General features: G+C 43.8%; 1 protein-coding gene across 1 annotated transcript in view; it reads left to right on the top strand.

The window, feature by feature from the left end:
- Positions 1-13,353, top strand: part of LOC310865294 (1-phosphatidylinositol 4,5-bisphosphate phosphodiesterase beta-1-like) — a gene marked incomplete at its 5' end in the record, with an annotated part of 55,195 nt that extends 41,842 nt beyond the window's left edge. Inside the window, 11 exons of the mRNA XM_083774319.1 lie at positions 2,900-3,012; positions 3,564-3,717; positions 6,325-6,378; positions 6,762-6,939; positions 7,871-8,009; positions 9,072-9,148; positions 10,394-10,483; positions 11,851-11,908; positions 12,157-12,243; positions 12,656-12,904; positions 13,157-13,353. Of these exons, the coding sequence (XP_083630445.1) occupies positions 2,900-3,012; positions 3,564-3,717; positions 6,325-6,378; positions 6,762-6,939; positions 7,871-8,009; positions 9,072-9,148; positions 10,394-10,483; positions 11,851-11,908; positions 12,157-12,243; positions 12,656-12,805 (1,100 nt within the window). The 3' untranslated portion in view covers positions 12,806-12,904; positions 13,157-13,353. The remainder of the gene's footprint in view (positions 1-2,899; positions 3,013-3,563; positions 3,718-6,324; positions 6,379-6,761; positions 6,940-7,870; positions 8,010-9,071; positions 9,149-10,393; positions 10,484-11,850; positions 11,909-12,156; positions 12,244-12,655; positions 12,905-13,156) is intronic.
- Between the last annotated feature and the right edge of the window lie 1,005 nt (positions 13,354-14,358).

Here is a 14,358-nt window from a genome sequence, read left to right as displayed (position 1 = left end):
GGACGCAGTGTCCCTGATGATATCAACAGGTACCTTAGGGCCCCCCTCTGTCAGAGAGACAAAACCTTTCATCAGAAATGGCTGAAATTCAGGATCAGGAATGCGCACCGGCCCTACTGCAACAGGTGGCACTGAGGAAGACTGACTTTTAATCAAAGCAACAGTTTTAGGTGGCTGATTCTTGTTTTTGAGAGCATAGCATTTATTTATGGTGTGGCCAACTTTTTTGCAATAGTTACAAGTAGGCCTTTCTGTAGCCCCCTCCCCCCCCTCTGACTTTTCTGGCTTCCCCTCACTCTCCCGTTTAGCAAAGGATTTTGCTGAGGCTGTGTGAGAAGAGTCTGATTTGTCTGAGTGGGAAGAGTTAGGCTTCCGCCATGGAGTATTGTAACCACGCTCAGAAGACACATTAGTCTTGTCAAAACTGTCCTTGTGGGTGAGCACATACTCATCCGCAAGGACAGTTGCAGCAGAGAGAGTTGTAGCCTTTTGCTCATTAACATAGGTTGCAATCCTATCTGATAGGCAGTTCTTAAACTCTTCTAGTAGGATGAGCTCACGCAGCTGATCAAATTCTGTGGCCTTTGATGACTGACACCAGCGGTCAAATAGGGCCTCCTTCTCTCTGCCAAACTCTGCAAATGTTTGATTGTCAGTTTTTTTAAATCTGCGGAACTTCTGCCTGTAGGCTTCGGGAACCAACTCGAAAGCCCTGAGTACCGCACTTTTAACCTTCTCATAATCGAGAGAGTCATCTGGTGATAACGAGGCATAGGCCTCCTGGGCTTTCCCAGTTAGCACGCACTGCAACAATAATGGCCAAACCTTCTTGGGCCACTTCAAAGTATCAGCTGTACGTTCAAAAAGAGTAAAGTACTTGTCCACATCTTTAACATTAAATGGAGGAATCATACCGATGCATTTGTTAACATCAAAATCAGGGGCACCAATGACACGAGGAGAGGCATGGTTAAGCTCTAACTCTTTCAACCGTATTTCTCGTTTGGTCTGCTCCTCCAACTCCATCTGCCTAATTCTAACTGCATTTTCCTGCTCCTTAAACTGCAGGTCTAGGCGGCGCCCTTCTAGCTCCAATTCCAACCTCCTAATGCTTTCATCAGACTCAGTTAGTTTTCCTGGCGAAGCAGCAATACTAGGGTCAGGCAAAAACCCTTGGTCAAACAATGCTGCCCATAACTCAGGCTTTATTGTCTTTTTTGCTCTAGTACTTGGGACTTTGATATTGTAGTGATCAGCAATATCAAGTAAATCCCCCTTTGTGCAAATATGGAAAACATCAAGGGAAGGCTGCTTAACAAAATCCTCCAACTTAAACTCCATTTTGGATTATGGCTTTTACCAATTATATGGAAACTTTACCGCAAAGCGACAAAAGCGCAAAATAAGATTGCAAAAAGCAGTGTAGGCTTAAGGTCAAAGACCACCACAAAACACTCGCAAAATTACAATGTAAGGCAAATGAGCCAAAACGATGAGACACAGACCAGCAAGAAAAGAAAACCTGCTCAAACCAGTTCTCAACAAGTGATGTCCTAATTAGGGGTGTGCACCAACTTAGGCAAGTTACAAAATTCAGAACTCAGTAAAAAGTTAAATACTGAAATGAATTACTGAAAATAATTTGCAAACAAGAGATAGCCTAAAGCCAATTAATTGATTAAGGTGGATAAAATAAATCCAAACCTTAAAAAAAAAATTCAAATATGCACACCAACAAATTCAATTAATTTCAAAGTTAGGGAAATTAAACAGATCTATAGTTTCGACGAGCCCCCATCATGTTACGGTCTCCAAACAAAGTATGCAAGTACAACAAGTGGCTCGAATTGGAGACCCCAACATAAAGGAAGGACATCACAAAATCACAAGTTTAACGGTTTTTATTAACCAACTTCCCCACAGAGGGATCAAATCACTGGGTACATGTGAGCAACCAAAATATCAAACAATATAGATTTCAGTGGTACTTTACCAACTTAGAACAAAGGAAGACCTGGAGATGCCGGCCAAAACAGGAGAATGAGGGGGGGCCCAGGCCACCCCCTGTAGGGACGTCGAAGCTGTTTCCCCCCTCCCCTAACTTACAACCAACTAACTAATAACGAAAACAAAGACTGCCGGCCATCCCCAGGCCAAACTAAAGTAAATTAAGATAAACTCAAAACAAGGATTGACATAGTGTGGACTGAGTTGTTGCTGGGTCTGTGTCTGCCATGACCCTGAAGCTGGCTGGCTTTTATAGCAGAGGGCTGCAGCAGAGGACAATTAGGGGAATCTGCTGCAGGTATGCCAGTCTGGGTGTGTCAGTCTGAGTAGGGAGGAGAGACAGAGAATTAGCACAGACAATGATTGAATGACTGAGTGTGTGTGTGTGTGTGTGAGTGATGTCATGGCCACACGCAACAACCCCTTGAGTATATGTGTGCGCCCTTGAGCACAGCATGAAACCCTTAGAGTATATATATGAATAGAGACGGCACCGGATTCCTCCTCCCATCCACTTGCATTGAGTTGCTCAAAAGCGCATGAGGCGATTTCACTCCTCCTTCCGTGTAGGAACAGAGTGCATTCTGGGATGGATTTGCCCCAAACACATGAACGCGCTGGTCCGTTGACTATCATTGTGCCGTTTGTGCGCGTTCACGTATGAAACATTCGTTCACGTGTCACGGCCTCAAACACATGAACGCGCGCAATGATAGTCAACGGACCAGCGCTGGCTCGAGCTGCAATACCAAATTCGGCCACTATGTCCATTTGGCCTCAGGGTTTCCTCCGGGTGCCGTCTCTATTCATATATACTCTAAGGTGAAACCCCTCGAGTATATCTCACTGAACTAACTCTACGTATCATTTATATCATACGTGTCTTATGTAGATGTGATCGAGGCGCTGTCCAATCCAATCCGCTACGTGAACCTGTTGGAGCAGCGAGCCAATCAGCTGGCAGCTCTGACTCTGGAGGATGCTGACGAGGACACTCACACTGAGGTACATTTTGTTTGTTCATTTTTGAGGGACGCTAGCCCCTCCTATATATACAGGTTTAATGTAAAGGTTTTTTTTTAAAGCCATTGACAATGACGGGGAAATGTACGTCATATTGTCTCTTTATTGTTAACTGGATCAGCACCAGTGCTGTAGTGGCCGCTAGCGCGGCAGTGCCAGACGTTTAAAAAAAAAAAAGTCCTAATATGGTCGACAATCAGTTCCGGTTCAAACACTAGTAAACTTCCGCTACTTGTCCCCCAGGGCTCTATATTAGGGCCCCTAATACAACATTGTTCTTTTCTTTTTAAGTGGTGCAAACCACTTCTACATCCAGCTTACAATGCCCTGTACGTGTTTGTGTGTGTGTCTGTGTGAGCATGGAACGAGAGAAGTATGTGACATGGCTGCCACCTGCTGGACGCACGGGAGTTGCACCACTTGGTTCACACTGGTGTGATTTTTTTGTTTCGCTTCACGTTGCAAACCTGTACGTATAGTAGCCCACAGGAACACACGTTTCATACTGTTACGACTGTTCATACTGTATGTAGGACCAGGCTGACAGCTCCGCTGAGCGTCAGAAGGATCTACGAACCGCTCCAGTGGAGAATGGCCTTAGCCCCGCCTCTTGCCCCGCAGGTCACACCCCCATCGCCACCACACCGAGATTGGCTTCTGCGGCCAATCACCAAGCAGCCGTCACAGGTAGGAGTAACAGAGCCTCTGTCTGACTACCTAAAGCCTTAATATCTCCTCCTCTGTCTGACTACCAAAAGCCTTAATATCTCCTCTGTCTGACTACCAAAAGCCTTAATATCTCCTCTGTCTGACTACCAAAAGCCTTAATATCTCCTCTGTCTGACTACCAAAAGCCTTAATATCTCCTCTGTCTGACTACCAAAAGCCTTAATATCTCCCCTGTCTGACTACCTAAAGCCTTAATATCTCCTCCTCTGTCTGACTACCAAAAGCCTTAATATCTCCTCCCCTGTCTGACTACCAAAAGCCTTAATATCTCCTCTGTCTGACTACCAAAAGCCTTAATATCTCCTCCTCTGTCTGACTACCAAAAGCCTTAATATCTCCTCCCCTGTCTGACTACCAAAAGCCTTAATATCTCCTCTGTCTGACTACCAAAAGCCTTAATATCTCCTCCTCTGTCTGACTACCAGAAGCCTTAATATCTCCTCCTCTGTCTGACTACCAAAAGCCTTAATATCTCCTCCTCTGTCTGACTACCAAAAGCCTTAATATCTCCTCCTCTGTCTGACTACCAAAAGCCTTAATATCTCCTCCTCTGTCTGACTACCAAAAGCCTTAATATCTCCTCCTCTGTCTGACTACCAAAAGCCTTAATATCTCCTCTGTCTGACTACCAAAAGCCTTAATATCTCCTCTGTCTGACTACCAAAAGCCTTAATATCTCCTCCTCTGTCTGACTACCAAAAGCCTTAATATCTCCTCTGTCTGACTACCAAAAGCCTTAATATCTCCTCCTCTGTCTGACTACCAAAAGCCTTAATATCTCCTCTGTCTGACTACCAAAAGCCTTAATATCTCCTCTGTCTGACTACCAAAAGCCTTAATATCTCCTCTGTCTGACTACCAAAAGCCTTAATATCTCCTCTGTCTGACTACCAAAAGCCTTAATATCTCCTCTGTCTGACTACCAAAAGCCTTAATATCTCCTCCTCTGTCTGACTACCAAAAGCCTTAATATCTCCTCTGTCTGACTACCAAAAGCCTTAATATCTCCTCTGTCTGACTACCAAAAGCCTTAATATCTCCTCCTCTGTCTGACTACCAAAAGCCTTAATATCTCCTCCTCTGTCTGACTACCAAAAGCCTTAATATCTCCTCTGTCTGACTACCAAAAGCCTTAATATCTCCTCCTCTGTCTGACTACCAAAAGCCTTAATATCTCCTCCTCTGTCTGACTACCAAAAGCCTTAATATCTCCTCCTCTGTCTGACTACCTAAAGCCTTAATATCTCCTCTGTCTGACTACCAGAAGCCTTAATATCTCCTCCTCTGTCTGACTACCAAAAGCCTTAATATCTCCTCTGTCTGACTACCAGAAGCCTTAATATCTCCTCTGTCTGACTACCAAAAGCCTTAATATCTCCTCTGTCTGACTACCAAAAGCCTTAATATCTCCTCCTCTGTCTGACTACCAAAAGCCTTAATATCTCCTCCCCTGTCTGACTACCAAAAGCCTTAATATCTCCTCTGTCTGACTACCTAAAGCCTTAATATCTCCTCCTCTGTCTGACTACCAAAAGCCTTAATATCTCCTCCCCTGTCTGACTACCAAAAGCCTTAATATCTCCTCCCCTGTCTGACTACCAAAAGCCTTAATATCTCCTCTGTCTGACTACCAAAAGCCTTAATATCTCCTCTGTCTGACTACCAAAAGCCTTAATATCTCCTCTGTCTGACTACCAAAAGCCTTAATATCTCCTCCCCTGTCTGACTACCAGAAGCCTTAATATCTCCTCTGTCTGACTACCAAAAGCCTTAATATCTCCTCTGTCTGACTACCAAAAGCCTTAATATCTCCTCTGTCTGACTACCAGAAGCCTTAATATCTCCTCTGTCTGACTACCAAAAGCCTTAATATCTCCTCTGTCTGACTACCTAAAGCCTTAATATCTCCTCCTCTGTCTGACTACCAAAAGCCTTAATATCTCCTCCGGTCAAGGGGGAATCCCCCTGGTGGTTCAAATTAACCCATTCTGACCGGGCACCCATTTTGGTGTTGGCATCATATTATGCTTTAGCTATTGAAAAATAGCAGATCTACAAGCTCATAGCGCGCCACCGAGTGGCGCGCTACGAGCTTGTAGGTCTGCTATTTTTGAAAAATCGAAGAACGACTGACATTTTTTTAATCTGATCTCAGGTCAGAATGGGTTAATAATGAAACTGTCAGGATGTAATAGACATTTTTTTAATCTGATCTCAGGTCAGAATGGGTTAAGGCCCTGTCGTTGTTTTGAAGAACGTCTTTGGGAGGCCGTAAATGGTGTCGTAATGATACTTTTGGAACGTGACACATGCGTGCAAACCCAGCATGGAGTGACAGAAAATATTTGTCTAGTTTTTATTTGTCGATGAAATTGTCAGTAGTCCTATATTTAGTCTCAGTTTTAGTCGCCATGGGTTAATGTCTATTTCGCTTTCATTGAGTTTTTCTTTGTGAAAACAGTAGTCGTATAAGGAGAACAAAAATAACGTCATACGGTAGTTTTAGTAGCCGAAATCAGCACTACACCCGAGCGCCTCGTTATTGTCACTGTCTTTGTGTTTCAGAAGCGACGAAGCAAGCAGCCAAGACTGAAGACCTGGTGCTAAGTGTGCTGCTGGGTCAGTCACGGTCAACATCATACATCTGCTGAGCTGAGGATTATATCATTCCATTTAAATCGATACTAGGGCGCCGGTGGCTCAGGGGGTAGAGAGTGGCCGGATGGTAACCGCAAGGTTGCCAGGTCGAATCCGGGCTCCCCCCAGAGTTAGTGTCGAAGTGTCCTTGAGCAAGACACTGAACCCACTAATTGCTCCCGATGTGCTGGTCGGTGCCTTGCATGGTTTCCGATGCCATCGGTGTGCGAATGTCTGTGTGAATGGGTGAATGTAATGCACGATCTATATGTAAAGCGCCTTGGATAAAGGCGCTAATATAAATGCACCATTTACCATTTTACACTAGTATTGTTCTATACATTCTATGTGAATGTGTTGAGCAGACGTGGGCGTGGCCACCATAGAGAGTCTGCAGCAGACCAAGAGCTACCAGAAGCAGCAGAGACGGCAGTTCAAGGAGCTGAAGGAGCTGGTGAGGAGACACCAGAAGAAGACCTCGGAGCTCCTCAAAGACTTCAACAGCAGATACAAGAAGAGCTCCAGACAACAGAGCAAGACCAGGTCAACTCATGTGTGTGATGTGTCTATAGTATACCCTGCCTTATCTACAGTACCTTTTGGAGAGGCGCTAGCCCCTCTCCTATGCATGGCTTTCCAAATTTACGTCACGTGGCAGCCAAGTCTATACTTTCATTCTGACCTGAGATCAGATTCATATGAGGTTTCCACTGGACACACACTGGTCTGATGAACCCATTCTGACCTGAGATCAGATTCTAAAAATGTCAGTCGTTCTTCGATTTTTCAAAAATAGCAGACCTACAAGCTCGTAGCGCGCCACTCGGTGGCGTGCTACGAGCTTGTAGATCTGCTATTTTTCAATAGCTAAAGCATAACATGATGCTAACACCAAAATGGGTTCCCGTTCAGAATGGGTTAAAGTAGGCCAGTTATGATGTAATTTGTTTGGACTTTAATGTTTATTTAGGGCAGTATAATGACAACATAAGACGTCATGTGGCTGATATAAATACATCTTTGTTTCATACAGTGACGTCATGTGGCAGCCACAGTGGGCGCCCCCTCACTTCACACGAGTGTGATGTGTATATATTTGTATCTTTGCCGCTGCTGCCTCTGGTGACTAAGCTTTGATGGTTTGTGTAAACGCCAGTATTGTACACTTACTGACACTAACGTTGAAGACAAAGGTGTGTGAACACAAACGCTGAAACATTGAAGGCAAAAGTGAGGACAAGAATTGTGATTGGCCGGCATGATTGGATGGGAGATGTGCCATTGGTTGAGAATGAGATGACGGTGATGTATGATCCTCACTTCACACGGGTGTGATTTTTAATGTTTGCCACTGAGATGTAGTGGAGTAGAAGTAAAGGTACTGACAATTGGATGTACTCCGGTACAGTGAAAGTACCTCAAAAGTAGTACTTAATTACAGTACTTAAGTAAATGGAAATCTTATGTTATCTAGGAGTGTTCATGCACAGTCCGACAGCGGGAGGGACGAGCGTCTTCAGCTGCTGAGAGACGAGCAGGAGCAGCAGCTACTGGCTCTACGACAGGAGCAACACTACAGTCAGAAGTACCTGCAGAGAGAACACATTAAAATGGTAGGTCTCTATACCGTCAACAAGACTACAGTCAGAGATATCTACAGAGAGAACACATTAAAATGGTAGGCAGGTCTCTATACCGTCAACAATACTACAGTCAGAGATATCTACAGAGAGAACACATTAAAATGGTAGGTCTCTATACCGTCAACAATACTACAGTCAGAGATATCTACAGGGAGAGCACATTAAAATGGTAGGTAGGTCTCTATACCGTCAACAATACTACAGTCAGAGATATCTACAGGGAGAACACATTAAAATGGTCTCTATGCCGTCAACAATACTACAGTCAGAGATATCTACAGGGAGAACACATTAAAATGGTCTCTATACCGTCAACAATACTACAGTCAGAGATATCTACAGGGAGAGCACATTAAAATGGTCTCTATACCGTCAACAATACTACAGTCAGAGATATCTACAGGGAGAGCACATTAAAATGGTCTCTATACCGTCAACAATACTACAGTCAGAGATATCTACAGGGAGAACACATTAAAATGGTAGGTCTCTATACCGTCAACAATACTACAGTCAGAGATATCTACAGGGAGAGCACATTAAAATGGTAGGTAGGTCTCTATACCGTCAACAGTCAGTACCTTGATTGATTGATTGACAGAAATGTAAACAGCAACAGAGTACAGTCAAACACTTGTTTGGATAGCAGTCCTTATTTCAAAGGGGTCAGAGCATTCCACACTGCTGTAGATTAGAAGGATAGTTTACCCATGTTTGTGTTATTAGTGGGTGGTACCAGATGGTTGTTCTCGCTCCTTCTAGTACTGTGGCTGTGAGAGAGAGAGAGCATATTAAAATGGTAGGTACTGTATGTCTCTGGCATCAACGTTTTAGGTCCTTTCAACTTGACATAATGATTGTGGACATGTGTGTCAATATACTGTTTCATTTTTGAGTGGTGCAACCACTCCCACAACCAGCAATGTCCGTGCCTATGCCTGTGCCTATATGTGACTATGCCTGTGACTACCTATGTGGCCACGTGGGGGGTTGCACCACTCAGTTCACACGGGTGTGATTTCTTCTATGTAGCTGACAGAGAGACTGAGCACAGTGGCAGAGGAGAGTCACAGTGCCCAGATGAAGAAACTGAAAGACATCTGTGACAAGTAAGATGAGCCTTTTTTTTAAATTATTATTGTTAAGTGTTTAACTGCTCTTAAAAGTCTTGCAAAAACCGCAGCCCGGTCATACCAAAGATTCTAAAGTTGTAATCCAGCGCCCCTGCTTGGCACTCAGCATCAAGGGTTGGATAAGTCCCTGTGACGACATACTATAGCGCCATGCAGACTTAACGGCACCACCTCCAAAGTCCTCAATATACTAGAACACCTCCAAAACTCAGCTGCCCGTCTGCTCACCAGTACACGTTCCAGAGACCACATCACATCTGTCCTCCACGACCTACACTGGCTCCCCGTCAAACAAATGATTCACTACAAAATCCTGCTCACCACCTACAAAGCGCTCACCAACCTGGCTCCCCCCTACCTCTCCGATCTTCTCGAACCCTACGTCCCCTCCCACCCCCTCAGGTCTAGTGAAGCCAACCTCCTGAAGGTCCGCAAGGCCAAGTACCGCATCTGGGGGGGACAGGGCCTTCTATGTTTTGGCCCCCCAACCTCTGGAATGATCTCCCCAACCATCTCAGAGCTGCCCCCTCCCTCTTCTCCTTTAACCCATTCTGAACGGGCACCCATTTTGGTGTCAGCATCATGTTATGCTTTGGGTATTTAGAAAAGCGCTACATACATTTGATCTATTATTAAAACCTCACTCAAAACCCACCTCTTCAAGATAGCTTTCCCCAGCTGAGGTCTGGTTAAGATGTCCCCCCATCCCTTGCTTAGCCTTTTATGTTTTAAACCTAGCACTGATATTTTACTTGTTTTGCTTAGTTTTTTGTTTTCTTGAATAAAGTTTGTTCCTATAGTGTTTTATGTGAAGCGCTACATTTGATCTATTATTATTATTATTAGTATGTCAAGGGGGTCATGTCAAACTGCCTCACGCTACAGAAACAGAAGATATAGGATCCTGCCCTATGGGCCTCAGCTCGACAAGGCTTACTTACATTACTAAACAAGAACTCTTAACAAGCATTCATATGAATCGTTCAACATGCCAAATGCAGAAGCATTATGGACCGTGCTCAATTTTAATGCAGTTTGTGAATCCGTGTCTGTCTAGCCAGTCACAAATGGAGCGCTAATAATGGTCACCTGACCCCACTCTTAGCAGTATTATATGGTCTACCCTAATCTCTTTTTACCGGAAATGGACAAATGAACGTTTGTGTTGTTAACTAACACTGAGGATGTTCTGCCTGTCAATGTTTTACTGTCACTGCCAAGGGAGAAGAAAGAGATGAAGCGACTGATGGACCGACGGAGAACAGAAAAGATCAACCAGGCCAGGACCAAAGAGAAACATCTGGCTGAAGAGTACGACACAGGCACACATCTGTTTATGTAGCTCGCCACATCTGCCTGTGTACCTGTGTACTGTGCACACACAGTACACAGGTCCATTTAACCCATTCTGACCTGAGATCAGATTCATACGAGGTTTCCGCCGGACACACACTGGTCTGATGAACCCATTCTGACCTGAGATCAGATTCTAAAAATGTCAGTCGTTCTTCGATTTTTCAAAAAATAGCAGACCTACAAGCTCGTATCGCGCCACTCGGTGGCGCGATATGAGCTTGTAGATCTGCTATTTTTAAATAGCTAAAGCATAACATGATGCCGACACCAAAATGGGTGCCCGGTCAGAATGGGTTAAATGGAGAGTTCACGCATTTTCGACCATGCCTTCATATAATTGGTCCTTGTTAATGGCCATTATAATCTTGTGCCACTATCATCTACTCACTCTGCATGTCAACAAACAATCGCTCTCTGTTCATCTATTCTCACTGTGTTGAATACTTTCTTCGTCAGAATTGTAAACGGCACACGTGATACGGCAAGACATTAAAGGGATAGTTCAGCATTTTTGAACTTACGCTGTATGAAATACTTGCCGTTCATATAGTGGTTGCAACTGTATTAATTCATTGACAGAGTCCCGTGGTGGGAGTTCTGCTCTGGTTTTGGTGAATAATAAGTAGTTCCGGTCATTTTGTGGGGGGCACTGGGGTCCACGCATTAAAAGTAAATCAAGTCACAAAACTAGCGTAATTTGTATTGTTGACCTATTTCTACCATACATATCACACGGAACTATGTTTTTTGTGTCCATATCACTACGCCAAAAACATAGTCCCATGTGATAGAGGGGTCAAAGTTGAACGAAAGTTGCGCTAATATTTTAGAAATAGGTCAACAATACAAATTATGCTAGTTTTGTGGATTAATTTACTTTTAATGCGTGGCCCCATTCCTCCCACAAAATGACCGGAACTACTTAATATTCACCAAAACCATGAGCAGAACTCCCACCATGGGATATTAATGGCAAGTATTTCATACAGTTCAAAAATGGTGAACTGTCCCTTTAACCCATTTTGACCTGAGATCAGATTAAAAAAATGTCTGCTTGAAAATGACAGTTTTCTGAAAAAGCTATGTTTCTATGTCAGTCGTTCTTCGATCTTTCAAAAATAGCAGACCTACAAGCTCGTAGCGCGCCACTATGAGCTTGTAGATCTGCTATTTTTCAATAGCTAAAGCATAACACAATGCTATCACCAAAAGGGGTTCCCGCCCCCAAAATGGGTTAAGGCTAAAAGGATAACACAAAACATGTCCTTAAATGAGTCCTGTACGTTACATGAGTATTATGCCCTAACCCTGCTGTGTTGCAGGGAGAAGATGGAGATCAACAAGTCTTACGTCAACGAAGTGGTCCAGAATATCAAGCGGGTGAGACGGGGGAGCTAGGTGTAGCTAAAAGAAACAAACTCTATATTGTCAAGTATATGTACTCAAATCCTAATATTGTTTATGTACATTTAGAGGTGATACATTTAGACAATGTGTGCACTTTTGACATTTGATATAAAAGAAATGTCTGCTCGAGTGTCAAGTGTCTCTAAAAAAAAGGTCTGTCTGTCTGTCTGTCTGTCTGTCTGTCTGTCTGTCTGTCTGTCTGTCTGTCCGTCCTAATGTAGCTAGAGGATGCTCAGGCGAAGCGTCATGACCAGCTGGTGGAACAGCACAACAAGCTGCTTCAAGATATCCTGGACCACAAACCAAAAGTACAAACATAATTACAACACACCTGCACACGCGCACGTGCGCACAGCACACACACACACGCACACACACACACACACACACACACACGCGCGCGCACACGCACACACACACACACACACACACACACACACACACACACACACACACACACACACACACACACACACACACACACACACACACACACACACACACACTCTGTACACCAGTGGTTCTCAACGTGAGGATATTGCACAATAGCATGACCCATCTGACCACTTACTCAATAAACAAACCCTTAAACCCTTAAAACCCTTGAGCGTCAATGGCGGACGGTTAAGTTTGGTATTTTAAATGACGTCAACGGCGAGGAATTGAAGTGGTCAGACGGTCAGATTTGCCCAAACCTCTCTCTCTCTCTCTCTTGTCCAGTTGCAGGGGACCTTGGAGGCAGAGTTTCAGGAGAAGTTTGACCGATTGCCCGGCGACATACGAGACTTCCTGCAGGATGGGAAGTGGATCAGAGGTCACAGCATGCCCCGCCCACTCACCCCACATGACCCACTGTCAGAGGAGGACTGAAGAGAGAGAGAGAGAGAGAGAGAGAGAAGCCAAATTCAAATACCCAATCTTGGCCACCTGCTCACTCACAATTGGTCACTCCAGCATGGCGGTGTTACGGTGAAATTGGTGACCTGCCAAAATATGTGACCATCTTGTGGACTTTTACAATTACATGGAGGTCTTATATGTGGCCTAAATAACGCTAGGTCGAACTCTGCTAATAAACAAAGTGCAATGATTTACGTTCGGACATTGAAAGTGGAAAATGTCTAGTCTAGTCATTTTTGGCGGAAGTGTTTTGATAAGTAACTATAGTATTTAAGTGGAATAGTTATCCTTTTCTTTTCTTTCTCTCTCTTTTCCAAACAGAAACCCAGCAAGCCTGATCTCTCTGTCTGTCTGTCTTCTAACCCAGTGGTTTTCAACCAGTGGTCCGGTCCTTGAGGGCCGGGGTTCAAGGTGCTCCCCAGCTGATGGAGAGTTGGTAACCAAATGGACCCTTATTATTGTAGATCTTTAACTCTTGTTAACGTAAAATGAAACCAAATGGTCCCTTGTGGGTCCATTTGGTTCCATTTTACTCGCTCAAGAGTTAAATTACTGTTAAACATCTGCATTAGTTAATTTCTACACAATTAGAGAATGTAGAAGAATTGTTATATGTTTGAGCAATGTTGGTCTGTTATGTCTCCTATGGTACCACATCAATACACCAACAAAATATTCTAAGTTCTGGGTCTGATAGGCTAAATCTCATCAAATGGTGCTATGTGGGTCAAATGCTTAATAAATAATGGACCTTGATATAAAAGCGTTTGAAAACCACTGCTCTAACCATAGTTCTGATTCTTTCATCGCGTTTCTTCCTCCTTTGAGTCCTAGTTTGCTGCAGACTGGAGCACCCTACGTAGCTGGGGAGCTTTCAATGTAGTCATGGCCTTGATGGACAGATTGACTGTTTAACACGGAGCCCACCAGAACCGTAGTAAGCGTAGAATGACTTTTGTCTGGCAGCCCGCCAGAACCGTAGTCGTAGTACGTTGTGATACTCGCAGTCTGCTTTTTTCTGCACCGAGCGCGAGAACAACCGGTCAAGAGTCAAGACGCCACATACAGCATGATGTCATCGTAACACCCGGTTACGGATATTTGGCTCTTCAAAATAAGGGTTGCAAGCGGAAAACCTTGATGCAATGCATGATAAAAAAGATGAATAGATCCTGGCGGCCATTGTGTTTTAAGCTGTATGCAGGGTTCAACTCGTACCCCCGAATGATAGTCCACCCCGCCACCCACCCCTAAAAAAACCCCCTGAAAGTTGAAATGATGTTGGCTGCTATTTGCAACTGCATGACTGAACATGATTGTTCTAATGTGAACGCCATGGTGGCATCATTACAATTCAAAATATGTTATTTATATATTGAAATGTTAATTTATGGTAATAATAATTAATAATGAGTTTATATAATGTTTTAATGTGCAAAGTCTACTTTTAGTAAAATAAATAATATATATAATATGTACATACATTGTTAGCGACGTTGTTGTATAGGCTCTGCCTGAGCGTG

This window comes from Protomyctophum parallelum, assembly GCF_964188405.1.
Source record: "Protomyctophum parallelum genome assembly, chromosome: 10".
NCBI classification, from domain to species: Eukaryota; Metazoa; Chordata; class Actinopteri; order Myctophiformes; family Myctophidae; genus Protomyctophum; species Protomyctophum parallelum.
This window is presented reverse-complemented; position numbering and strand designations above follow the sequence as displayed.